At 47.4% G+C, this 27,957-nt stretch overlaps 1 protein-coding gene and 1 long non-coding RNA gene across 2 annotated transcripts; both read right to left on the bottom strand.

The window, feature by feature from the left end:
• Nucleotides 1–2,809: 2,809 nt before the first annotated feature.
• LOC120381449 (zinc finger protein 501-like) lies at nt 2,810–3,804 on the bottom strand (the record flags this gene model as incomplete). Its single annotated transcript, XM_039499651.1, has 1 exon — nt 2,810–3,804. A coding segment is annotated over exon 1 (912 nt), but the record flags the coding sequence as incomplete, so codon positions are not given.
• Nucleotides 3,805–3,880: 76 nt separating this feature from the next.
• On the bottom strand, nt 3,881–27,702 carry LOC120381477. Its single transcript, XR_005588075.1, has 4 exons — nt 27,569–27,702; nt 24,045–24,131; nt 4,280–4,393; nt 3,881–3,915 (listed from the first exon to the last, which is right to left on the bottom strand). It is a non-coding gene; the product is annotated as an uncharacterized LOC120381477 (long non-coding RNA).
• Nucleotides 27,703–27,957: the final 255 nt, after the last annotated feature.

Genomic DNA, 27,957 nt, shown 5'->3' with positions numbered 1-27,957 from the left:
TCAGGTTCTTAAAAAGAAGGCTTTTAATTAAAGAAAGAAAGGTAAAAATCATCTCTGTAAAACCAGGGTGGAAAATACTTTACAGGGTAATCAGATTCATAGAGCCCAGAGGAACCCCCTCTAGCCTTAGGTTCAAAGTTACAGCAAACAGAGAGAAACTCTTTAGCAAAAGGAACATTTACAAGTTGAGAAAACAAAGATAAAACTAACACACCTTGCCTGGCTGCTACTTACAAGTTTGAAATATGAGAGACTGGTTCAGAAAGATTTGGAGAGCCTGGATTGATGGCTGGTCCCTCTTAGTCTCAAGAGAGAACAACCCCGAAAACAAAGAGCTCACAAACAAAGCCTTCCCCCCACCAAGATTTGAAAGTATCTTGTCCCCTTATTGGTCCTTTGGGGCAGGTGTCAGCCAGGTTACCTGAGCTTCTCAACCCTTTACAGGTAAAGGGATTTTGGTGTGTCTGGCCAGTCTCTGGCCAGGAGGGATTTTATAGTATTGTACACAGGAGGGTTACCACCTTTCCCTTTATAATTATGACAAACCTCAATAAACATCACATTGCCTGCACTTCGATTGCTGGTCTCTTGATTTCTGCTGCTGACACAAGAACCAGGGGGGGAGGAGTGAAAAGCCCCCAAACAGACATCATCTGCTGAGTAAAGCGATTCAGGATCAAGCACGTCCCTGGCTGAAGGTGTCTCCTCTCCCCATGGCTTGGTTGATCTTTTCAGGAAATGGAGAAGCCTTTGCTTAGCTGTTCATTGCTTGCAAAAGAAACAGGCCTTTTTGGTGACAAGTGTTGAAAGGAGCCACTAGACAAATGGGGAGACAAGAAAAATGTCCCCATAACTGAACTTACATCTGTGGATGTTGACGCCACAGCACAGAGTGCTAACCACTATATGACCATGGCTGGTGTCAGAAAAGTCTCTACCAAAGCGTCTTTCCACCAGCAGAGGCCTCTCTGTGCACAGAACTCCTAGTAGCTTGATGTTTGCAGGCAGTGGAGAACTCTATTTCGGCATCTCTTTGTCTGTTTTGTGGTGAACATCTGCAGTGGCTGTTAATAGGCGTCTAGATAGTGATCTTTGGAAACAGCTGGCTGAAGAGCCTTCCTACTAACCAGGAGATCCTGGCTTGGCCTCTCAGTTCTTCCTTACTGAACCTAATGTCTCTGTTGGCTCCTTTTTTGCATCTCTTTTCATAAAAAGAAAAGATCTGTCAGCACAATCCTTCTAAGTGCTTGTTCAAGACAGAGAGAGCCTTCCTTGCAGCTAAGTCTTGGTGTAATGGAGCATGCCTCACCACTGCAGGGCCTCCTGCTGGCCGTCCTGCAAATTATATGGGCTACTCCAACAAGCCATCTCCTGAGTGGCTCTCCCAATCGGTCCTTTCCTGATTGGTTGGGTTCTGCACAGCCTCTCCAAGGCTGCCTTATCTTTTCTCCTGCCTGTGTGGGGCACCCGCCTCACCACACTTGGAAAGTGGCAAATGAAAAGTCTGGAGCTGATGGAAAGGTTACCATGACTCAGAACTGAGCTGAGGTTACTGCAACTGATATGCAGAGCACTAACCACTAAAGGATCACAGTGACTGGTGGGAGAAGCACATGTTAGAAGCCCTCTGTCAACTCAGCTGTGGCTTTCTGTGCACAGAGAGGCAGACACCTCAAGGTCTGCAAGTCTTGAGGGAAATGGGGAACGTCTGTACTTCGGAATTTGCAGGCGTTGTCCTGGACCATCAAGTGGAACAGTTGAAAGCAGTTTTTTGAGGCAGACACCATTGCTTAGCTGGCTAAAGCACCTGTCTAGGAAACAGGAGATCCTAGGTTCAACTCCCAGTGGTGCCTTCGTCTCCTTATGGCTTTCGGTCTCCTCCGCTCACATTTTCCTATGCCTTTCTAGGAAAGAGAAGAGACCTCCCTTGGCAATCCTAGTAATTGCTTGCTTCTTTAGAGAGAAGCGTTGAAAAGAATCAAATCACAAGCGTGGAGTTGATGAAAAGGCTGCTATCGGCAAAGTGGTTGCTTCAACTGCAACTGCTGCAACGGAAGAGCCTGTGCTGGATTCGCTGGGCATGTCTATGCACAGAGCTCCTTATAGGCAATACTCTTCTGTCACTTTCCTTTTGATTCTCATTAATGAAAAATGGAGCAGTAGGGAGAAAAGTCCCAGAGACTGGCACTGTGGCTAAGCTGGCCAAGGCACCTGCCAGATAAAGTGGAGGTTAGGGATGCAGCACCCAGTGGTGCCTTGCCAAATGTGACCACTCTGCCCACCTTTTGGCCAATCTTTTGAGGAAACAGAGAAGACTGCTTCTGCCTCTGCCTTGCAATGCAAAGCTTGCAAAAGAAACCGGTAGTTTTTTCTGACAAGTGTTTAAGTCAGGTCAAGGGGAAAGCTAATGCCAACCACTGCACCTGGGCTGCATCTGCACTACAATTTTTTACATTAAGATCACTAACTGGAGCAGCCAACGCCATGTACAGCCCTAGCAGATGTCAGGCACAGGTAGTTTTTGCCTCAGTGTAGCTTGTTGGGATCAAACCTCTCTCCCACCTGGAGCTGATGAACATTCCTGGCAGGAGGGACACACACTCCTGTGATCTTTTCTATCATCTCCTTTCCTTTTGAGTCGTAGGACTGACCCCCAAGGAAGGGTGAGCTGCAAAAGGCAGAAGCAGGCAACTTATCTGGGGGAGCTGAGAGACCACAGTGAAGATGGTGCAAAGATCACTGTGTGCGAATTAGCAAATGGAATTTAAAAAAAAAAAATCTTTGGCCAGCCCTAGTCAAGGCATTTATTACAGTTCTCTCTCAGATGGATTTTCTGATGTCTAATAAGGTTTGAGCTGTGATTGAAGCTTTTCCCACATTCAGAGCATGTGTAGGGCGTCTCTCCTGTATGGATTCTCCGATGCGTGATAAGGTGTGAGCTCCGACTGAAGCTTTTCCCGCACTCAGAGCATGTGTAGGGCGTCTCTCCTGTGTGGATTCCACAATGTCTGATAAGGTGTGAATGCTGATTAAAGCTTTTCCCACATTCAGAGCATGTGTAGGGCGTCTCTCCTGTGTGGATTCTACAATGTGTGATAAGGTTTGAGTTCCGATTGAAGCTTTTCCCGCACTCAGAGCACGTGTAGGGCATCTCTCCTGTGTGGATTCTCTGATGTGTGATAAGGTCTGAGCTATAATTGAAGCTTTTCCCACACTCATGGCATGTGTAGGGTGTCTCTCCCGTGTGGATTTTCTGATGTCTATTAAGGTTTGAGCGCTGATTGAAGGTTTTCCCGCACTCAGAGCACGTGTAGGGCGTCTCCCCTGTGTGGATTTGCTGATGTGAGATGAGGGTTGAACTATCAGTGAAGTGTTTCCCACACTCAGAGCATCCATAAGGTTTCTCACCCGTGTGGATTCTCTGATGTTTGAAAAGGTTTGAGCTCCAACTGAAGCACTTCCCGCAGTCACTGCACGTGTAGGGTTTCTCTCCTGTGTGGATTCTACAATGTGTGATAAGGGCTGAGCTCCGACTGAAGCTTTTCCCGCACTCAGAGCACATGTAGGGTTTCTCTCTTCTGTGGATTCTCTGATGTGTGAAAAGGTCTGAGCTCCCATTGAAGCTTTTCCCACACTCATGGCATGTGTAGTGTGTCTCTTCCACATTGATGCTCTCACGAGTAATAAGTTCTGAGTGGCTACTCATGTTTTCCTCTGGCATCGGCCGAGTCTTACAGGCTTTTGCTTTTTCTGGGAGTGCACAACTCCCAGAAACATTCCCTTTGGATCTTCCTGATAATGTTCCAGGTGGTTCTACTTGCTCAGCATCCTGCTGCCGGGGTTTCTCCTCCTCATTCTCACTCACCATCTCATCACCTGATGGGTGACAGAGAGAATCCAGACGTAGGTCACTCCCTGTGCCGGAGAGAAAGGAAATCTCAGAGACAGGAATGGTAAAAGGGATGAATAAACCAAAATATGTGCAGGAGAGATCAAACCTATCAGGAGCAGATTTTCCCCAAACCCCTCCCCAGAGGACAGAGGAAGAGGACCAAAACTGATCCCATCTCACCAGGACACTCAGAAGAAAGCGAGATCAGGGAGGGACCTGCTGCCAGTTGTCAGTCAGAATAGGTGGGAAGCCATGAGTGACATCTGCCATAATGATTCCACATCTGCAGGGAACAATCCTGAACTTGAAGAGCTCACACTTGTAGGGCATCCCAAATATTTCCTGTATTCACAGACAGTTTTTTAGTTGGTTTAACCAATTTCTTACCTGTGCAGGCACCTCTTGGGAGCACTTCTTTCTCAGAGCCCTGGAGGTCTGGGATCCACAACTCTTCCTCTCGTTCCAGATGTGACATCACATCAGGTTTGGAAACTGGAAACCCTACTCCAGGCAAAGAAAACAAGGGAGGTCAGTGGAATTTGTGGGATACTTGGCACAAAGAATATTCCATGGTTTTAACCCCAGCTCATTTTTAAGCAGTAACATCCCAAGGCCAGCTTCCTTGGCTCAAAATGGCAGGAGCGTTATTATTATTATAAATCATATTCATTACCTTAGTGCCTAGGAGCAACTAACAGTGGGTCCCCATTGTGCTAGGCAAAGTACAAACACAGAATAGTAGATGACCCATGCTCTGAAGAATTTACACTCTAAATAGACAAGGGGGAGGAGGGATAGCTCAGTGGGTTGAGCATTGGCCTGCTAAACCCAGAGTTGAGAGTTCAATCCTTGAGGGGGCCATTTAGGGATCTAGGGAAAAACATCTGCCTGGGGATTGGTCCTGCTTTGAGCAGGGGGTTGGACTAGATGATTTCCTGAGGTCCCTTCCAACTCTGATATTCTATGAAAATGTGGGAAGGGGCAGACCCCACTATTAGAATATAAATATTCAGGCCTGCCTGAAAAGCCGATACTTTAAGAACTCAGGTGTATTTTTATCACTTAGCTAGTTACAGGGATATAAAAACATAGAATCTAAATCACAGTCTGCCTGTGTCTGGGCCTTCTCTCACTAGGATGATCTGAGGCCTTGTTCTTAGGCTAAGGAGTTTGGCTAAGCAGCAGGAGAAGCCATACGCTGGGAAGCGTATGGTCACATCCTCACATCCCAACCCAGTCACACTGAAATAAGGTGGTATTGGGCTGTTAGGAAGATGATCCTGTCCTGATAGTGCCCATCGCCACCAGATAAAGAAACAGATCTTAAGATGGTTAAAGAAAACTTAGTTTGACAGCAGCCGGTCTGGCAAGAAATCACTTCTCAATGGTTGTGAAACCCTCATTTCTGTATTGCTTTATCTTTATGTCCCCCACTTTTTATTGTTAACCTGTCTGGTTCTCCAATTGTTTGTGTCTGCTGTATAATTAATTTTGCTAGGTATAAGTTAATTAGGGTAGCGGGATATAATTGGTTAGGGAATTATATTACAACATTAGGATTGGTTAGTTAAATTTCAGTAAAATGATTGGTTAAGGTATAGCTGAGAATATTATTATATAAACTGGTGTTAAATGGGGAGGAAGGGAAATTGGAATCATGTTTGTTAAGGGGGGCGGGAACGGGAATAGGGAACGGGGAACAGGGACACTGGCAAAGTTCTGCAGTGTCAGAGCTGGGAATGGAACACTGGGGAACAGACTCTATTGGTGTATCGGGATAAGCCTGACTTGTGTGAAGAGCTTCGGAATATACTTGCTTGGAAACTAACCCTCATCAACATCGCATTATCTCACCAGGTTGCAGCCAGACAGATTGCTTGGATTGGCACCTGCGCCAGGAAGGCTGCTGATGCCTGCACCCTAGTGGAGTGAGCCATCATTTTAGTCGACAGGGGCACCTTCGCCAGTTCATAAGAGTAGCGGATGCAGGCCACGATCCAAGACGAGATTCTCTGGGCGGACACTGGGCAACCCTTCATCCTGTCTGCGACAGTAACCAACAACTGCGCTGACTTTCAGAGCAGCTTCATTCTATCTATGTAGAAGTCCAGCGCCCATCTGACGTCCAGGGTATGGGGCCTGCATTCCTCATCCATCGCATGAGGCTTTGGACAAAAAACCAGTCAGTATATGTCTTGACCAGTATGAAACTGGGAGACGAGCTTGGGCAAAAAAGCTGGGTGCAGACGCAGCTGGACCTTGTCCTTATAGAAGACTATATAAGGTGGCTCTGATGTGAGTGCCCTGATGTCAGACACCCTATGGGCCAAAGATATAGTGACCAAAAAGGAGACCTTCCAGGAGGGAAGCAGGAAGGAGCAGGAAACAAAGAGTTCAAAGCGGGGACACATGAGCTTTGACAGCACAACGTTCAGGTCCCAAGGGGAGACCAGGTCCCAGACATGAGGGCAGAGGTACTCCAAACCTTTCAAGAACCATGCGCCATCATGGAATGGGCGAAGACTGTCTTTTTTTTAAGGGTTGGAAGAGACTTCAGGAGGTCACCTAGTCCAACATCAACTAAATCATCCCTGCCAGGGCTTTGTCAAGCTGGGCCTTAAAAACCTCTAAGGATGGACATTCCACCACCTCCCTACAGAATCCATTCCAGTGCTTCACCACCCTTGTAGTTCAACATAGACCTCCCTCACTGCAACTAGAGACCATTGCTCCTTGTTCTGTCATCTGCCACCGCTGAGAATAGCCGAGCTCCATCCTCTTTGGAACCCCCCCCTTCAGGTAGTTGAAGGCTGCTATCAAATCCCCCCTCACTCTTCTCTTCTGCAGACTAAACAATCCCAATTCCCTCAGCCTCTCGTCGTAAATCATGTGCCCCAACCCCCTTATCATTTTCATTACCCTCTGCTGGACTCTCTCCAATTTGTCCACATCCTTTCTGTAGTGGGGTGCCCAAAACTGGACGCAATACTCCAGATGTGGCCTCACCAGTGCCGAATAGAGGGGAATAATTAGTTCCTTTGATCTGCTGGCAATGCTCCTACTAATGCAGCCCAATATTCCCTTAGCCGCCTTTGCAACAAGGGCACTCTGCTGACTCATATCCAGCTTCTCATCCACTGTATTCCCCAGGTCCTGCCTTGAAACAGAGTGTGGAATGACAAAATGGCTGCCAAGTGTACCCTGAAGAAAGACAGCGACAGGCCCAGGAGCTTAAGGTGCAGCAAAGGTCCAGGATGTGCTGCAATGGGGCCTCTTCAGCGCAAATGTGTCAGAGGCCCAACACGTGAACCGCTTCCACTTTACCATATAGGTAGCCATGGTGGAGGGTTTCCTGCTGCCCAGCAGGACCTGCTGGACACTGTAGTAAGAGGACAGCATCAGAGCACTGCCATTCGTCCATGCTTATCCACGCAGAAGCCAAGCTGTCAGGTGCAGCGTCGGCAGATACAGATGCAGCAGATTGCTGTGGTTCTGGGACACCAGATCCGGCCGAAGAGGCAGTTGCAGTGAGGTGGCCGCCGAAAGACTCAACAGCATGCCAAACCAGTGTTGGTGAGGCCATGCGGGGGCTATGAGGATGACATTTGCTTTGTTTTGCATCGTCTTTAGCAGGATCTTGTGGATTAAAGGCACCGGCACGAAGGCAGACATCAGCGCTCCCGACCACTGAATCAAGAAGGCATCTGACAGGGAACTTTTGTCCCTTCCCTGCAGAGAACCGAACACGTGGCACTTTCTGTTCTGCGTGGATGCAAACAGGTCCACCTGCGGCGTCCCCCACCTGTGCAGGATTAGGTTGTCCACCTCCGGATGGAGTTACCATTCATGGCGAGACTAGAAGGTCCTGCTGAGGTGATCTGCCAGGACGTTCTTGGTTCCTGGCAGGTGGGCGGCTACTAGATCACTGGCATGCTGCACACAAAAGTCCCAGAGGCTGAGCGCCTCCCAACAAAGGGCTGAAGACCTGGCACCCCCCGTCTGTTGATGTAATACATTGCGGTGGTATTGTCTGTCAGGACCTGCATGTCCAAGACCAGGGTGAGCAACGGGGATGGGGTCATGAAGGGAACTCCTTGCAGCACCGACTTGGGATCCAGCCACCAGTCCAGGGATGAGAGGATGTGGCTGGGCACCGTGACGACTCAGTCCAGGGCGTGCCTGCTGGGGATATAGACCGAGGCCAGCCATGCTTGCAGAGGCCGCAGATGAAGTCGAGCATGGCTGACCATGTATGTGCATGCGGCCATGTGGCCCATCAGTCGCAGGCACGTGTGGGCCATGGTGAGCAGGTGGCTCTTTACATGGGAAATCAGGTCCAATATGGCCTAAAAATGCACCTCCGCAATGCTTGCCCTGGCCTGCGAGTCGTCGAGAAAGGCTCTAATAAATTATATGCGTTGGACTGGCGTCAACGTGGACTTATCAAGATGATGACCACAGTCAATGGTGTCAAGGACAGCTGGCAGGTCGAGGAGGAGGAGGAGGAGGGAGTACTGTCTCTGAGCTTTGCCTAGGGACAGGTTATTAGAGACTTCGGCAAAAGCAGCCTCAGTGAAGTGCTACAATCTCTGACTCCCTGAAACCTTCCCTTCCTACCCACCACCAGACCCTCCGACTTCCTAGCGCAACCACTCTCCAACCCCGTCACTCCAACTGTCCCTCTAACCTCAGTGTTCCCCACTCCCAGCTAAGCCACATCACCTACCCAACACCCTCCCTCAACAACAGCGCCACTGCTGGGACCTCCACCCCATTTCCAGTCCCAAACTCGCCCAGCTCACACCATTACCAGCTCACGGGAGCTCCTCTTCCTGATGCCCTCCATCCTCCTCCTTCCATTGTACCCAAACATTCCTGATTCTCTCTAATATTAGTCCTCCACACCCCACTCCCCTTCAGCCCTCCCGCCTATGAGTCACCCCACGAACACCAGCTCCCCATCATCTTTCTCCCCTCCTCATTCTCTCCCTTGTCTCAAGGACTCCTGAATGAGACCCTCACACTCTCTCCTGTCCACAGATGGGTGCACCTGACTGCCACATTCTCATTACATTTAGAAAGTTGTAGCAGACCACCAGCTGCACTAGATTTAAGATTCAGCTCTCTCTTTAAAGGCCAACTATTCTAATTCTCTAAAATTTACATGCCTACTCCTATTGTCCTGAAATACACTGCTCATCATATGGGTTCAGGACAAGGTTAGTGGTCCAAACGTGGGGTTAGTTGTTCCGGAGGTTCCGGAGATACAGCCCTCCAAAAACAAGCTTTTGACCAAAATCACCTTGCTCTGATAACATTCTCTTGCACACAACTGCAGCTCAGACTGCGGTTCTGATTATCCCCTGACTGCTAGTCACTTGGCATCTATCTCAGCTGGTGTACGGTGCCCACTGCCCGTTTGGGGGAGCAGCACCAAACAAGTTAATAACGATAGTGCCTGGAACTTCAGATCAACAAAAGCCAAACTGATAAGAACATAAGAATGGCCACATTGGGTCAGAACAATGGTCCATCTAGTGCAGTAGCCTGTCTTCTGGTAGTAGCCAATGCCAGATGCTTCAGGGGGAAGGAACAGAAGGAGCTATTCGAGTGATCAATCTCCTGTCATCCACTCACAGCACATGGCAGTTAGAGGCTTAGGGACACCCAGACCATGGGGTTGCATCTCTGACCATCTTGGCTAGTAAGAGGTGATGGACCCATCCTCCATGAATTTATCTAACTCTTCTTTTAACCCAGTTATAATTACAGCCTTCACAACATCCCCTGGCAATGAGTTCCATAGGATGACTGTGCATTGAGTGAAGAAATAATTCCTTTTGTTTGTTATAAATCTGCTGCCTATTAATTTCATCACATGACTCCTCATTCTTGTGTTATGCGAAGAGGTAAATAACACGTCCTTATCCACTTTCTCCACACCAGTCATGATTTTATAGACCTCTATCATATCCCCCCTTAATCATCTCTTTTCCAAGCTGGACCTTCCCAGTCTTTTTCATCTCTCCTCATAGGGAAGCTGTTCCATAACCCTCATCATTTTTGTTGTCTTTCTCTTCACCTTTTCCAATTCATCCTTTTTTTTGATGGGGTGACCAGAACTCCACACAGTATTTAAAGTGGCACACCGTGGATTTATAGAGTGGCATTATGATATTTTCTGCCTTAGAATCATAGAATATCAGGGTTGGAAGAGACCTCAGGAGATCATCTAGTCCAACCCCCTGCTCAAAGCAGGACCAATCCCCAGACACATTTTTGCCCCAGATCCCTAAATGGCTCCCTCAAGAAGTGAACTCACACCACTGGGTTTAGCAGGCCAATTCCCAAACTACTGAGCTATCCCTCCCCCTTTACTACCTACCACTTCCCGAACGCTTCCTAACATTTGTTTAGCTTTTTTTTGAAGGTCACTGCATAATGAGTGGATGTTTTCAGAGAACTATCAACAATGACACAAAGATTTCTTTGTTGAGTGGCAACCAAATATGGCTCTACCATAAGCTCTTTCATGACCAGAAAATAAAAAGGAATCCTATAAAAAGTGGACAAATTGATATGGATGAGTACAAAAGAATTGCACAAGCATGTGGGGACAAAATCAGAAAGGTTAACTCACAAACAGCAGAGGACACACCGAGGATGAGAGCATGCAGCAGCTGTGGTATGTACCTGGTCCTAGCGGGGGACCCAGAACAGTACTATATATGCATGAAGTGCCGCCTAATAGAGCTGCTGGAGGAAAAGATCCAGGGCCTAGAGCTGCAGGTGGAAACCCTGATAGAGAATAGAAGGGGGTTTGAGAGGCTGATGGAGCAATGGCAAGCAGTAACTGAGGGGGAACGCCCAGGGGTACAGGGGGGAGCAGGGGCTGAGGCCTAGGAAGGGGGACCACCAGAGGAGGAAGATGGGCGGTGGAAGCATGTGACCGTGAGAAGCAGGCCAAGGAAAAGGAGAGCCAGTGAGGGGGAAATTGAGCTAAGGAACAGGTTTGAAGGTTTGGAGAATGAGGAAGGGGTACAGCAAGTGGTAGCTGACAGTGGGAGGCCAAAGAAAAAGAGGCGAGCGGCCAGTCCCATAGAAAAAGGGGAGGAGTCGATGGAAGTAGCACCAAGTTTGGGCCCAGGAGGATACAGGATGGCTTAAGGGAACCACAAGGGATGATAGGAATGGAAGGAGCTTGCAACCAGGGGAACGGGGATAGGTTAGAGGACCGTGCTGTCCCCAGGCGAAGGCAGGTCTACGTGATTGGGGATTCCATACTGCGAAGGTTGGACAGGCCTGTGACCAGGGCCGATCCGGAGAACAGAAGGGTGTGCTGTCTACCGGGTGCTAAAATAAGGGATGTGGACCTGAGGTTGAAAAGGATCCTAAGAGGAGCGGGTAAGAACCCTTTGATCATCCTTCATGTAGGAACGAATGACACGGCTAGATTCTCGCTAGAGAGGATCAAGGGAGACTATGCCAGGTTGGGTAAGGCGCTCAAGGAAATTGAGGCTCAGGTGATCTTCAGTGGGATTCTACCTGTCCCTAGGGAAGGGCGCCAAAGGGGTGAGAGGATCCTGATGATTAATAGTTGGCTGAGGGAGTGGTGTTACAAGGAGGGCTTTGGGATGTATGGGCACTGGGAGGCTTTTGGGGACAGACAACTGTTCTCAAGGGATGGGCTCCACCTAAGTAGGGAAGGAAGTAGACTTCTAGGAGGGAGGCTGGCTCATCTGATTAAAAGAGCTTTAAACTAGACACTGGGGGGAGACGGTCGGGAGAGGTCCTAGTGCTCTCCACGCCAAATTTTCACATTGGGAGTGAGGACAACAAGATAACAACAGATATAGCCAGAGGGGCGGTTACGTGTAAGGAAGAGGGTGGGCGACAGATTCTAGATCTACAAGTCATACTGGAAGTACTGTGTCCCTACCGAGTTGGGTGAAAAGAGTGAGAGGAGCCCAACAGGAAAAATTAGGATGTTTGTTCACCAATGCGAGAAGCTTAGGTAACAAAATGGAGGAACTGGAGCTCCTGGTCCGGGAATTGAAACCGGATATCGTAGGAATAACAGAAACATGGTGGAACGGTAGCCATGACTGGAGTACAGGTATGGAAGGGTATGTGCTGTTTAGGAAAGACCGATGCAAAGGTAAAGGTGGGGGAGCAGCACTGTATATCAATAATGAGGTAAAATGTAATGAGATAACTAGCGCTGCAATGGACAATACGGAGTCTGTTTGGGCAATGGTCACATTGGGGAAGAAAACTACCAGAGCCTCACCCGGGATAGTGATTGGGGTGTGCTATAGACCGCCAGGATCTAGCTTAGAGATGGATAGAGAGCTCTTTAATGTTTTTAAGGAGGTAAACACTAATAGGAACTGCTTGATCATGGGGGACTTTAACTTCCCGGATATAAATTGGGAAACAAATGCTAGTAATAATAATAGGGCTCAGCTTTTCCTAGACGTGATAGCTAATGAATTCCTTCATCAAGTGGTTGCTGAACCGACGAGGGGTGATGCCATTTTAGATTTGATTTTGGTGAGTAACGAGGACCTTGTTGAGGACATTGTTGTAGGGGACAACCTTGGCTCAGTGATCATGAGCTAATTCGTTTCCAAATAAATGGGAGGATAATCAATAGTGCATCTGAGACTAGGGTGTATGATTTCAAAAGGGCTAATTTTACTAAATTAAGGCGACTAGTTAGGGAAGTGGACTGGGCTAACATATTTAGGGATCTAAGGGCAGATGGCGCCTGGGGTTACTTCAGGTTGAAGTTGCAGGAGTTGTCAGAGGCATGTATCCCGAGAAGGAAACGGCTCGTAGGTAGCAGTTTTAGACCGAGCTGGATGAGCAAGCGTCTTAGAGGGTCATTAAGAAAAACAGAAAGCGTACCAGGAGTGGAAAATGGGAGGGATCAGCAAGGAAACCTACCTTATTGAGGTCAGAGGGTGCAGGAAGCTGTGAGAAAGGCAAAGCGACTATTTGAGATTGTCCTAGCGAAGGGGATTAAAACCAATAGCAAACGGTTTTTTAGCCATATAAATAGGAAGAAAACCAAGAAAGAAGAAGTGGGACCGCTTAAAACTTTAAATGGAGTGGAGATTAGGGATAATCTTGGAATGGCACAATATCTGAACGAATACTTTGCCTCGGTCTTTAATGAGGCTAATGAAGGGCTAAGGAATAGTGATAGAGTGACCGATGGGAATGAAGATATGGGGGTAGACATTACGGTATCTGAGGTAGAAGCCAAACTTGAACAGCTTAACGGAAGTAAATCGGGGGGCCCGGATAATCTTCATCCTAGAATATTAAGGGAATTGGCGAGGGATATTGCTAGCCCGTTAGCGATAATCTTTAATAAATCCCTAAATTCGGGGATTGTACCGACTGACTGGAGATTAGCTAATGTAGTTCCTATATTCAAGAAGGGAAAAAAAAGTGACCCGGGGAATTATATGCCTGTTAGTCTAACATCTGTAGTATGCAAAGTCATGGAAAAAATCTTAAAAGAGAGAGTGGTTCGAACGAGGCCAATGGCAACTGGGATAGATTACAGCATGGATTTACGAAAGGTAGATCGTGCCAAACCAACTTGATCTCCTTCTTTGAGAGAGTAACAGATTTTTTAGACAAGGGAAATGCGGTGGATCTCATATATCTGGATTTCAGTAAGGCGTTTGATACGGTACCGCATGAAGAATTACTGGTTAAATTGGAAAAGATGGGGATCGAAATGAAAATCCAGAGGTGGATAAGGAGCTGGTTAAAGGGGAGACTGCAGAGGGTAGTATTGAAGGGGGAACTGTCCGGTTGGAGGTTACCAGCGGAGTTCCTCAAGGCTCGGTTTTGGGTCGATTTTATTCAATCTATTTATTGCTGACCTGGGAACCAAGAGTAGGAGTGGGCTGATAAAGTTTGCGGATGACACCAAGTTGGGGGTATTGTCAATTCGGAAGAGGATCGGGATATTCTCCAGGAGATTTAGATGACCTTGTAAACTGGAGTATTAGTAACAGGATGAAATTCAATAGTGAGAAGTGTAAGGTTATGCACTTAGGGATGTCTAACAAGAACTTTAGTTATAAGCTGGGGCGCACCAGTTGGAAGTAACGGAGGAGGAGAAGGACCTAGGAGTCCTGGTTGATCGCAAGATGACTATGAGTAGGCAATGTGATGTGGCGTTAAAAAAGCTAATGCGGTCTTGGGTTGCATTAGGCGGTATTTCTAGTAGGGATAAGGAGGTGCTAGTCCCGTTATATAAGGCGTTGGTGAGACCTCATTTGGAGTATTGTGTGCAGTTTTGGTCTCCCATGTTTAAGAAGGATGAATTCAAACTAGAACAGGTACAAAGAAGGGCCACTAGAATGATCCGAGGAATGGAAGGCCTTTCGTATGAAAGGAGACTTGAGGAGCTCGGTTTGTTTTCCTTAACCAAAAGAAGGATAAGAGGAGATATGATTGCACTCTTTAAATATATCAGAGGGATAAATACCAGGGAAGGAGAAGAATTATTTCAGCTCAGTGCTAATGTGGACACGAGGACGAACGGATATAAACTGTCAGTCAGGAAATTCAGGCTTCTAACCATCAGGGGAGTGCAATACTGGAACAGTCTACCGAGGGAAACAGTGGGGGCGAAGGACCTCCATGACTTTAAGATTAAGCTAGATAAGTTTATGGAGGGGATGGTATGATAGGATAACGGGCTTAGTCAATAGGTCAATTAAGTGCCTGGTATGATATAACCTTTTCCAGAGGGTTTGGCTGGAGAGTCTTGCCCGCATGCTCGGGGTTCAGCTGACCGCCATATTTGGGGTCGGGAAGGAATTTTCCTCCAGGGAAGATTGGCAATGGCCCTGGAGGTTTTTCGCCTTCCTCCGAAGCATGGGGCAGGGGTCGCTTGCTAAGGAGTGGGTGGATCGGCTTATGTGGCCTGCATCTTGCAGGAGGTCAGACTAGATGATCATAATGGTCCCTTCTGATCTTGAATTCTATGAAACTGAGTTACACCTTGGAAGTGACACAAAAAAGGCAATAAGATAAGGGTTCTATAAATATATTAGGAGCAAGAGACAGGGGAAGGAAAGTGTTACCTACCAGAAAAGAAAAGGAGCTAATAATAGATGACATCAACAAGACGAAGGTTTTTAATACCTTTTTGCATTCACTAAAAAATGTAATTGTGATCAGATACTTAATTATTCTTAACCAAGAGGGGGAAGGAACAGAAACCACAATGGAGAAATAAGAGGTTACTACATTTAATTTATGTAAATATTTTTTCAAAGTCAGCAGGGCCTAATGAAATTCATCCTGGGCTACTCCAGGAATTAGCTGAAGCAATCTTGGAACAGTTAACAATGATCTCTGACAACTCCGGGAGGATGGTGAGGTCCCACAAGACTGGAGAAGGGGAAACATAAAACCTGTCTTCAAAAAAGGGAACAACGAAGACCTGGGGAATAGAGGCCAGTCAAGCCTAGTTTAGATACCCAGAAAGAAAAATGTATTAAACAATCAATGTATAAGCACCTAGAGTATAGTAAAGTGATAAATTATAGCCAGCATAGATTATCGAATACAAACAATGCCAAGACAATCTAATCCCTGCTTTAACTGGGGTACTGGCCTTATCACACTGTAGACATGACATATCTTAATGTTAGTAAGACTTTTGACAGAAGACCCCATGACATTCTCATCAGCTAACCAGGAAAATGTTGTGTACTTGAAAGTCTGTACTCCAAGAATAATTATTAATGGCTCGCTGACAAACTGAGAGGATGTATCTAATGCAGTCCCACAGGAGCCAATCCTCGATCTGGTACCACTCAATATTTGCATGAATGAATTGGATAATGGAGTGGAGAGTGTGCTTATTAAATTTGAGGATGACGACACCAAGCGGGGAAGAGTTGCAAACACGTTGGAGAACAGGATTAGAATTCAAAATAACCTTTATAAATTAGAGAATTGATCTGAATGAACAAGATGAAATTCAGCAAAGTACTACATTTTAGGGAAGGAAAATCCAATGCACAACTAGAAACGGGGGACTAACTGGCTAGGTGACAGTACTACTCAAAGGGATGTGGGGGTTCTTCTTTGAGATGAGTGTCCCTGTGGGTGCTCCACTCCAGGTGTCGGTGCGCCCCTGCGCCTTTGATCAGAGATTTCTGCAGCAGTACTCGCACCGGCCACGCATGCACAGAGCCTGCCCCCCCACTCTGAGTGTGCCTCTTAGTGAGCATGCGCGGCCGGTTCCCTCAGTTCCTTCTCTACCGTCCCCAGCTTGAGACGGAGCTCCACAGACTCGTTAAAGAATTTTTCCTCATCTTAAATTAACTTGTAGTTAGCTAGTTTCTTGTTAGTTAGTGTTATTTACCCTTTATTCTACCGTTTAAAAAAAAAATTCAGCAGCAGCCGCTGCTTCAGACATGCCTGGCTTCACAGGCTTTAAGTGCTGCTCCTCCTGTAAGGAACCTATTCCTCTTTCGGATGGACACTCACAGTGCATAAAATGCTTGGGGGAGACCCACATTCCCCCAAAATGTGCCCACTCCACTAAACTAAGCTCCAGAGCGAGAAAAGACAGGGAGCTAAAACTTAAACTCATACTACTTCAAAAGTCCTTAGGGTCAGCCTCAGACCCTGGCATGGACTCTGCCTCCGCTCACCGCCACAGCTCTCCTGCTTCAAAAAGGCAGAAGAAAACAGCAAAAAGAGGGCACCTTCTGTCAAGTGCAGAAGAAACCCTCAGACACAAACCCTCTCCAGTCAGATCTACTATTTCCTTACCTGTGCTCCCCCACTTGAGCACTTTTGACGAGCCGGGCTCCTCAGGCACCGCGCCAAACCCACCTGTGGTTGCGGCAACAGCGCGAAGCTCCGGTGCCAAGACTACAGACTTTCAGTTGCCTGCCTCGATTATAGCACACATACCAGGATCTCCCTGAGGCACCGCAGCCTGCTATTAATAGCGCGGCACCGGCTACGGCACCGGCATTGACAGCGCTATCTGGCACTGAGCCAAGACTGAGAACTCCGGTGCAGACCCGGATTCCCTCACAGCAGCTCTATCAGCTTCAGCCTTCACCTTCAGCTGCCTCAGCGCTGCAGTTTACCCAGTCAAGTGACCTCCTGGTGTCACCTATGCTGCAGTCACCCTTGCTTAAGGACTGCTTCTCCCCTATGAATGATTCAGGGTCCGAACAGCCTTCCTCCAGTGAAGGCGAACCTGAAATACTGGGTGATTTTTCAATGTATACAGACTCCCATCCTTGGACCCGTCACCCGTGGGCACAGGAAGATTACCTCAGAATATCCTCGAGATCCTGCCTCCTAGTATGGGAACCCCTGGATGGCACCACCTGTGCCTTTCCCACCACCATGACAATATTGGGCCCCATGGGCATCTTTTCCTCGGCAACACACCCACTACTCCACTTCAACGAGGCACGGCACTTGCTTGGCACCAGCAGACGAACGTCCAAATGATATGACACATTTGGCAGCACCCTCCCATTTGCAGGATCAATTAACTCCTGCCCCTGACCCAGTAGCAACTGAAGTAACGCCTGAAGAAACATTACTTCCCTCCCCTCAAATGTCTTCAGACGATTTTCCGAAATTCCAGGACCTTTTTAAAAGGGTTGCCAGCGAGCTTAGAATCAACTTAGAGGAAGTCCCAGACCAACAACATGAGCTAACGGACATCCTGCAACCCTCTTCTTCGTCCAGGCTGGCATTACCAATCAACGCAGCCCTTCTGGAACCGGCTAAGTCTATCTGGCAGCTCTAGCCACAAGCCAGCCTACCTGCAAACAAGCGGACCGTAAATACTTCATTCCCTCTAAGGGCTCTGAATTCCTTTTCTCACATCCTGCGCCAAACTCACTGGTAGTGGACGCAACCAACCAAAGGAACAAACAATATTCCCGCTCCCCCCCAGCCAACAAGGAAAGCAAACACTTGGACCTCCTTGGTCACAAAGTGTATGCCTCTTCAACTTTACAATTTTGAATTGCCAATTATACTGCTGTTCTGGCAAAGTATGACCACAGAAACTATAACAAGTGCATGGACTTTATTGAACACATTCCAGATCAAAAGAAACAGTTCACAGCTTTGGTTTCCGAGGCCCAAATCATATCACGCACGGCTCTCCAAGCAGCTCTGGATGCAGCCAATACCACAGCAAGATCTACCGCTACTGTAGTGGTCATGCGCCAAGGTTCATGGCTCTCCTCTTCCTATTTTCCTCGTGAGGTTCAGAGCACCATAGAGGATCTTCCCTTCGATGGTGATAAACTCTTTGCTTCCACCACGAATGAGGTGCTTCACTCAATGAAGGATTCAAGGGCAACTCTCCGGTCCTTAGGAATCCAAACCCCTACGACCAGAAGGTGTGACGATGCGGTTCTGGCGGGACCCAACTGAGAGTGCCAATTCAGGACCAATTGCTAAAACAGGGCAGTCACAGCCCTAGGCTGGGGTTTTTCCACCTCTAAGGCAAACCAAACCAGCCAGAGAAAGAGGACTTTGGTTTCACCCCACTGGTTAACCACAAGTCACACAAGCAATTCCCTTAGACACTCCAGTCTTCCAGTATCAGCACCAGTGCACTCGTCCTGGGGATGAATGGTTATGAAAACCAGCACCCCAATAAAAGAAAAAGGTTCTCTCGATCCCAAAGAATCAAGCCCCAGATCCAGGTCAATATACACATCAGATCTTACCCACAAATCACGCTGTTGCCAATCCTTTAGAATCTAAAATCTAAAGGTTTATTCATAAAGAGAAAAGCTAGAGATGAGAGCTAGAATTGGTTAAAAAGGAATCAGTTACATGCAGTAATGGCAAAGTTCTTAGTTCAGGCTTGTAACAGTGATGGAGTAAACTGCAGGTTCAAATCAAGTCTCTGGAACATCCCCCGCTGGGATGGGTCATCAGTCCTTTGTGCAGGGCTTCAGTTTGTAGCAAAGTCCCTCCAGAGGTAAGAAGCAGGATTGAAAACAAGATGGAGATGAGGCATCAGCCTTTTATAGGCTTTTTCAGGTAATTTTCCACAGTAAGAACCTCTTTGTTCTTACTGTGGAAAATTACAGCAAAATGGAGTCTGCAGTCACATGGGCAAGTTCCTGCACACCCTGCTGAGTTACAAGGCGTATCTGCCTCCTCTCAATGGGTCAGTTGAATAGCTGATGGTCCTTAATGGGCCATCAAGCAGGCTAGGCAGAGCTAACACCAACCTGTCTGGGATGTCTCCCAGAAGCACAGCACAAATTTGAAATACAGACAGTATACAGCCAATACTCGTAACTTCAACTACAAAATGATACAGACATACAGACAGCATAATCATAACCAGCAACCCATAACCTGGTCTTAGACACCTTATATGACCCCTTTTTACGTAAGATTTGGTGCCACTACAGGACCTTGGTTGCAAACCATATTCTATATGGTCCCAGTTTATATCAATAACGTCACACCCCAACGCAAAATTGATGCAGGAAGGGATGACACAAACATCACTGACTGCATCCCAAGAGCCCCCCCATCCTTGGGTCTGTCTCACTACAGCTAGTGTTGGGCTAGAGGCCATACCAGTGCATAACAGAAATGGTTTATCAAAGTCATGTTTAATAACATGATTAAATCTCTTTACAAACTTAAGGTATAACTTGGTTAGCTTTTGCAGCATGGTTCCTGTATGTTTCATGTGATCTTGCCAAGAGCTAAAGAACATAGCTACCTTATCCATACCAGCTCTGGCAAATGTTTGGAACCCAATTAACAGTAAACCAATGTAGATATTAATGTTGTTTATAGTCCAGGAATTCTGGCATTTAGCCATGAACGCCATATGGTAGTGTGCCTCAGTTTCCCCTTTCCTACTGCACATCAGGTCTGGAATGTCTTTTCCCCTGTGAAAAGTTCCAATACTGTTTACAGGCATTAACTGTGAAACATCAGTATAGCAAGGCCCTTTAACATAAAGTGTATTCTCATGTATTGCTTTCAACATGTTCAAGGGACTTTCCAAAAGATTGGCCACGTTGTACATTCTTACAGTTCTTGGTAATAGCAACACATTAGTTACAAAAATCACCATTAGCAATAACAACAAATTCATTGCAAGTGTCCATTTACAATCATGTTTGTCATGCCACACCTTTGGATTAATACCATAGGAATCTGGGCATTTTAGGGTTAACCTGTGGCTTTCCTTTGCAAAATTCAGTTTTCTCTTTTCTCCTTGTCCTGCAGGATCAAACCCTGATTTCTTTTGCTTAACCAAATTCACTGGCTGATGGGGTGGGCTCTCTGTGCTAACAGCTATTAGCAAGTCCTTCTTCTCCCTGCCAGCCAAGTAATTTGCATTAACACAAACACCAGCTTTTAACTTCTTAGCTGCTACCAATTCCAATGTTGGACTCTGTCTTACAGAGATACCACACAAATCCAAAGAGTCTGAGGGTGAGAGTTTGTTTGCTCTTCCCTGCATCCTCAAGCGTTCAGCCATAAAACCGTTTGGCTCTGAAACATCAGCAACCAAATCTGTCCTTAGATCCTGAAGCACAGACTGCTTACTCACAGAATCAGCATGGAGACAGTCCTGTTCCAATACCATTGTTTTCCCAACAAGCTGGCCACACACAGCCACGGTTATAGGGCTGCTCAACTTTAACAGCTTCTACTCCACCTGAGACCTTTTTAAAGCTACCCACACTGGATCCTTTAAAAGGAAAGTCAGTGGATCCATTTACAACAGAAAATTTCTGGCTGCTAGGAACTGAAACTTCCTTGATTAAATCACTTTCACACCCTTCAGTTGCAGTAAACTGCTTGCACAGGCTACCATGAGGATTCTTTTCCCCAAGAGCTTTTCTAAGCAGCAATTCACCCCTTTCAGAAATTTTGCCCTTACCCTCTTTACCTAGGGCTCTCTCTAAAGGAACACTTCCCTGAGCCACCACAGACTCTTTCTGGGTCTCACTTACATTCAGAATCACCTCTGGCCCATCAGGCAGATCTCTACACAATCCCCTTTTAGGCAAACTTATAGACTTTCTAGATAACAGGTTAGAAGCAATCTCCTTTCCCTGGCCTGGAACAAGTTTAGGAATCTTTTCCGTCTTGTTACAAGTTGTCAAACTGTCAGTAGGCAACACAATTAAACCACTTTTCTGCTCTCCTTGTGCCCTGGCTAGGGTATCACCCTGAGCAGACAGAGTTGCTGCACCCTTTTCCAACCATACATTAGCAACTGGCAAACTACAAGCACCAGAATTTTCTGGTCTCTGGGATTTTGCCAAGACACTAACTGGATGCACCCTAGTCACAGGACCGTTCTCCCCAGCAGACACAAGCTTAGGACCATTCCCTTCCCGGGCTTTAGTTGTACTTACAATTAACTCAGACACCTACACTATTCTCAACCATCACAGGCTGAAAGGCACCTTCTGTCTGCTCCACAGACACAGAAGAGCCGGAGACACATTCTCCTTCACCAGACACACAGCTTTTACCCACCAGGTTAGAATCCCCCTCTCCATGGTCATAGCAAAACTGGTTAAACACAGAAAACTGCCCAGAGTAATACCACATATCAACACAGTTATAAACTGGATTTTCAAGAGGATACAGTTTCTGCTGTTCTTCCCTTGCTTTTTTGACTTGGAGTTGAAGTCTGGCAGTTTCTTGTTGCACCTTGTGAGTCTCCTCTTGCATCTGTCGAGTTTTCTCCTCAGCAGCCAGCAGCTCCAGACGCCCCTTATGAGCTTTCTCTTCTCTCTCAGCAGCCTCCTTCTTTCTTTCAGCAGCTTATCTTTCTAATTCAGCTATTTTTTGCCTTTCCAGCAATCGAAGATCTGTTAGTTTCTGTTCATGCTCCAGTTGCAGTTTATTTGCTGCCTTTTTCATTCCAATCGCTTCTGCAGTTTCTGTAGCATCAGGTAAGGGCCGTGCTCCTGCCTCCTGATCACTGGCCATTAACAGATCTCTCAGTTCTTGATTTGTAGCTTTCTTTCTAAAGCTTAGCCCCTTTTCTGAGCACAAATCTTCCATGGCTTTTTTGTCAAGACCCTCATATGCTCTTTGCTCAGCCATTGCAACTGCTCTTTAACCAACCAAACTCTCAATACCAAAATTCAAATTTGGATAGCGTGGGATTCTGACCCAAAGCTTAATTGACCTGGTTCTGTGGATCCTAGCACGACTACGCCACTGTGACGATGCGGTTCTGGCGGGACCCAACTGAGAGTGCCAATTCAGGACTAATTGCTTAAACAGGGCAGTTACAGCCCTAGGCTGGGGGTTTTCCACCTCTAAGGCAAGGCAAACCAGCCAGACAAAAAGGACTTTGGTTTCACCCCACTGGTTAACCACAAGTCACACAAGCAATTCCCTTAGACACACCAGTCTCCCAGTATCACCACCAGTGCCCTCGTCCTGGGGATGAATGGTTATGAAAACCAACACCCCAATAAAAGAAAAAGGTTCTCTCGATCCCAAAGAATCAAGCCCCAGACCCAGGTCAATATACACATTAGATCTTACCCACAAATCACGCTGTTGCCAATCCTTTAGAATCTAAAATCTAAAGGTTTTTTCATAAAGGGAAAAGATAGAGCTGAGAGCTAGAATTGGTTAAAAAGGAATCAATTACATGCAGTAATGGCAACGTTCTTAGTTCAGGTTTGTAGCAGTGATGGAGTAAACTGCAGGTTTAAATCAAGTCTCTGGAACATTCCCCCGCTGGGATGGGTCATCAGTCTTTTGTGCAGGGCTTCAGTTTGTAGCAAAGTTCCTCCAGAGGTAAGAAGCAGGATTGAAGACAAGATGGAGATGAGGCATCAGCCTTATATAGGCTCTTCCAGGTATAAGAACCTCTTTGTCCTTACTGTGGAAAATGAGTCTGGAATCACATGGGTAAGTCCCTGCATACTTTGCTGAGTTACAAGGCATATCTGCCTTCTCTCAATGGGTCAGTTGTTTAGCTGGTGGTCCTTAATGGGCCATCAAGCAGGCTAGGCAGAGCTAACACCAACCTGTCTGGGATTTTTCCCAGAAGCACAGCACAAATTTGAAATACAGACAGTATAGAGCCAATACTCGTAACTTCAACTACAAAATGATACAGACATACAGACAGCATAATCATGACCAGCAACCCATAACCTGGTCTTAGACACCTTATATGACCCCTTTTTACATAAGATTTGGTGCCACTACAGGACCTTGGTTGCAAACCATATTCTATATGGTCCCAGTTTATATCAATAATGTCACAGAAAGCGACAGTACAGATATCAACCTTACCACCCTCCACGCTATCCCCCATATACTCAGCATTTCAACAGATCTCAGGAACAACAACAGCAACACCAACGCCAGAGATCAAGATACCAGTGGCATCGCCCCAATTCTTCCGGGGCTCCTTAACTTCCTCCAACTAATAAGCAGATTTGAACCTTTGGTCGAGGGTCTCAAACATCGTCTCGACTTCAGTGTATGCACCGCCTACAACTATCTTTGGTCACCGCCTACGGCTGTTTTTGCACCAATGGCAGAACATTACCACCGACAAGTGGGTTCTAGAGGTCATCACAACTGGGTATTCTATCCCCTTCCTCTCACCTCCCACCTACCCACCCTCCCCGTCCCCCTTCAGGGACCTCTCTCATGAGCTACCCCTCCAGCAAGAAGTGAAACATCTCCTTCAACTGGGGGCTATAGAACTCGTGCCCGAATGTCACAAGGGGAGAGGATTCTACTCCCATTATTTCTTAACAGAAAAGAAAACTGGAGGATGGCAACTGATCCTCGACCCCAGGCGGCTCAACAAATTTATCAAAAAGCAAAAGTTCAAGATGGTTACTCTTACCACCATAATTCCAGCGCTGGAGCAGGGCGATTAGTTTTCAGCCCTCAACCTACAAGATGCCTCCTTTCACGTCACTATTCATCCGGCCCACAGACGCTTCCTTCGTTTTATCCTCGGCTCAATGCATTTCCAATACAGAGTTCTACCCTTTGGCCTTTCCACTACCCCCCGAGTTTTCTCCAAGCTCCTAGCGGTAGTCACTGCCTACCTCAGAAAAAAGGGGTCATAATATTCCCTTACCTTGACGATTGCCTTCTCAAGGCCTCCACGTTCGACGAAGCCCTCCGCTTCACACAACTCACCATCGATTGCTTCCAATCTCTAGGCCTGCAAATAAACAGAAACAAATCCACATTACGTCCTACCCAACACCTCGAGTTTATAGGAGCGGACCTCGACTCCAGAACCGGGCAAGCTTCTCTCCCACCCGACCGATTCAATACCATAAAACTACTGGCTACGAAACTTCGCGACAGCCCTCAGGTCACTGCCCGAGACTGCCTCCAACTACTAAGGCACATGGCCTCGTGCACCTTCGTGGTCCAGAATGCACGTCTCTACATGAGGTGCTTCCAAGCTTGGCTGGCCATGCTTTACAGACCAAACGTGCACTCGCTAAACAAACCTCTGGCCATACCCTTCCGAGTCAAAGACTCTCTCCTATGGTGGACAGTCCCCTCCAACCTCTGCTCTGGAGTCCCTTCCTCCAGACCTCCCCAACTCTGATAATGGCTACCGATGCATCTCTCACAGGCTGGGGTGCCCACATCTCTCACCAAACAGTCTATGGTCTCCCTCCGAGACCTCCCTGCACATCAATGTTCTAGAACTTTGAGCTGTACGAAATGCCTGCCGCCACTTCCTGCCACTAATCAAAAATCAGCATGTACGCATAATGACCGACAACATTGCCTGCATGTTCTACGTAAACAGGCAAGGAGGGGCTCGATCCCACTCTTTTTGCTCAGAGGCCATAAAACTCTGGAATTGGTGCCTTGTGAACCACATCCGCATATCAGCTGCTTATCTCCCCGGGGTGACGAATACCACTGCCGACGAGTCAAGCAGACGTTTCCTTTTGGAGCACGAATGGGAGATAGATGAGGGAATCATTTACAACATATTTCGCACTTGGGGTCACCCAACCGTAGACCTATTTGCAATTGCGAAAAACACGAAATGCCTCAATTTTTGCTCCAGGGCGGGACTGGGCAAACGCTCTCTCGGAGATAATGATCCCATGATACCGGGACTTACTCTATGCATTTCCCCCAATACCACTTCTCAACAGGGTCCTCATAAAGATACGAACGGACCTTGCCATGGTGATCTTGATCGCACCTTCATGGCCGAGACAACCGTGGTTTCCTTTCCTCACCAGAATGTCAATTCGACCGCCGATCTCACTGCCTCTCATCCCGAACCTGTTATTACAGCAATCTCTCCATGCTTCATCTCAAAGCCTGGTACCTCCATGGTTCTCCCAACATGAACTAGATTGTTCCAACCAAGTTCAAAGTGTTCTCCTACACAGCAGAACACAATCCACCCGTACCACCTCTCTCCGAAAGTGGAAGCGATTCTCAGAATGGTGTGCAACTAAACAACTGTCTCCTACATCTGCACCCCTTCCCTGCATACTCGACTACCTATTGGACATCAAGCACGCCGGCCTTTCCTTCAGCTCCATCAGAGTCCACTTAGCTGCCATCACAACCTTTCATGATACAATCGACAATACCTCGGTCTTCACTCATCCTGTCATCAAGCGTTTCCTTAAGGGACTCCAAACCTTAAACCCAGACATTAAGCCACCTACCCCTCCTTGGGATCTTCACCTAGTGTTGTTCTCTCTGACTCATCAACCCTTTGAGCCCTTAGCCACCTGCTCCCTATTACACCTCTTGATGAAAACAGCCTTTTTGGTGGCGATTACCTCCACCAGACGAGCAGGAGAGATAGCAGCCCTTATGGCAGATCCACCATATACGCTCTTTTTCAAGGTCAAGGTTACCCTAAGGCTACACCCCAAATTCCTTCCAAAAGTTCACGCCTCATTCCACATCAACGAACATCTACCAACTTTCTTCACGAAACCACATGCAAACTCTTTTGAAGCCACAATGCACATGTTGGATGTGCGCAGGGCCTTGTCCTTTTATTTGGACAGAACCAAACCCTTCAGAAACTCTTCTAGACTTTTTGTCTCCATCACGGAGCGCTCCAAAAGCATGCCTCTCTCTACCCAGAGACTTTCTAACTGGATCCGATTGCATATGACTCCTGCTATCGGATAAAAAACGTTACACCTCCAACATCCATCAGAACGCATTCCACTAGAGCTGTATCTACCTCTGTAGCCTTCTTACGTAAAGTGCCATTGACTGACATTTGTAAAGCAGCCACTTGGTCCTCCGAACACACATTTGTTAAACACTATGCCCTTACTCAGGGCCCTCTCTCTGATACATGATTAGGCAGAGCAGTATTATCTACTGCATTCTTACCAGAACCGAAGTCCCTACCTCCTTGAGAGATACTGCTTCTAAGTCACCTGGAGTGAAGAACCCACAGGGACATCTCTCTCGAAGAAGAAGAAGAGGAGGTTACTCACCTTGTGCAGTAACTGACGTTCTTCGAGATGAGTGTCCCTGTGGGTGCTCCAGTACCCACCCTCCTCCCCTCTACTTTGGAGTTGGGGTAGCCTCTGTTGTAGAGGAGGAACTGAGGGAACCGGCCACGCATGCTCACTAAAGCTATACTCAGAGCGGGGGCGGGAGGGGGGGCAGGCTCTGTGCATGCGTGGACGGCACGAGTACTGCTGCAGAAATCTCCGATCAAAGGCGCAGGGGCGCACCGACACCTGGAGTGGAGCACCCACAGGGACACTCATCTTGAAGAATGTCAGTTACTGCACAAGGTGAGTAACCTCCTCTTATAGTGGGTCACAAACTGAATCTGAGCCAGCCATGTGACTCACTTGTGACGAAGGCTAGTTCAGTACTGGAATAGGTTACCAAGGGAGATTTTAAGGACAGGTTGGACAAACACCTCAGTGTTGGGGGCTGGACTAGGTGACCTCTCATTGTTCATTCCAGCCCGACAGTTCTTTGATTCCATTCTGAGGAAATGTTTGGTCATTTTATTACACCTCTGACCTGGCCCACCGCACTAGCACTAAGCCGAGACCTCTACAAAACCGTCCCAGTAACAAAGTCTGAGAACCAAACATGAGACAAGAGCAGAACGAAAGGAGTGACTTGGGGGATTTCCCCTGCCATTGTCCCCAGGCCAGCACACTCCCACAGCAGGGGGAACAGGGAGAGTCAGGAATTGACTTTTCCTCTCCCTGCACCTCACCTTGTTCACTGGAAAGGGAATCTGCCCAGGGATGCTGCAGCAAGTGTGTGGGGGCAGGTTAGAGAACTGGGAATCTCTCTCCCCAATTATTTCTCCCACTGCCCCATCAATCTCTCTCTCCCTTTTCTCCTTGTGTTTCCGCCAGAGGGAGAGGTCCAGGAGATGGGACAGACAGCCATTCCTGGGTGTTCATTCCCCTATGGCTGGATTGGCTCCTGCAATTGCTAAGGGGAGGAGAGCTGTGGGGTGGGAAGGGGCTATTTATGCAGAGTCACTTTCATGCCCATCCCCAGCACGTTCCCTGAGGTCTCTATCAATCACCTGGGGTATCTGGCTCAGATGTTGGCGTGGGCAGAGCCTCGGGCTGGCCCATGGAGCTAGTTACAGCTGGGGAAAGTCCTCACCTTGCCTGGGCACAGAGGAAGCTTCACTCCAAGTCACTCCCGAGCCCAGACCCCACCGGGGGAGCAGCAGCTGCTCAGTCTGGGCTCCCAGACCACAATGCAGGCAATAGCGTCTGACCCAGGAAGTTCAACCCCAATATCCTGAGAAGAGAAAGAGACACAGTCAGACAGAGACTGAGGGCTTCCCCCCATTTAGCAACAACTGAAACCCCCTCCCCAGAGGGACATATCCTGATTTTATTTGCCCCCATGTTAATCTGGAGTCACTCCATATTCTTCCTTGAAGTGTCTCTTGAGTAATGCTGGTCTCAGTGAGACCAGAAACATGGCTCAGGAGGGAGGAGGCCAGAGTCCTTTCCTCCTCCCTCACTCCCTCTCCCCCCCTTCTT

This window comes from Mauremys reevesii, linkage group 14 (assembly GCF_016161935.1).
Source record: "Mauremys reevesii isolate NIE-2019 linkage group 14, ASM1616193v1, whole genome shotgun sequence".
Classification (NCBI taxonomy): Eukaryota; Metazoa; Chordata; order Testudines; family Geoemydidae; genus Mauremys; species Mauremys reevesii.
The sequence above is the reverse complement of the archived record's forward strand: the minus strand, read 5'-3'. Positions and strand labels throughout refer to the sequence as shown.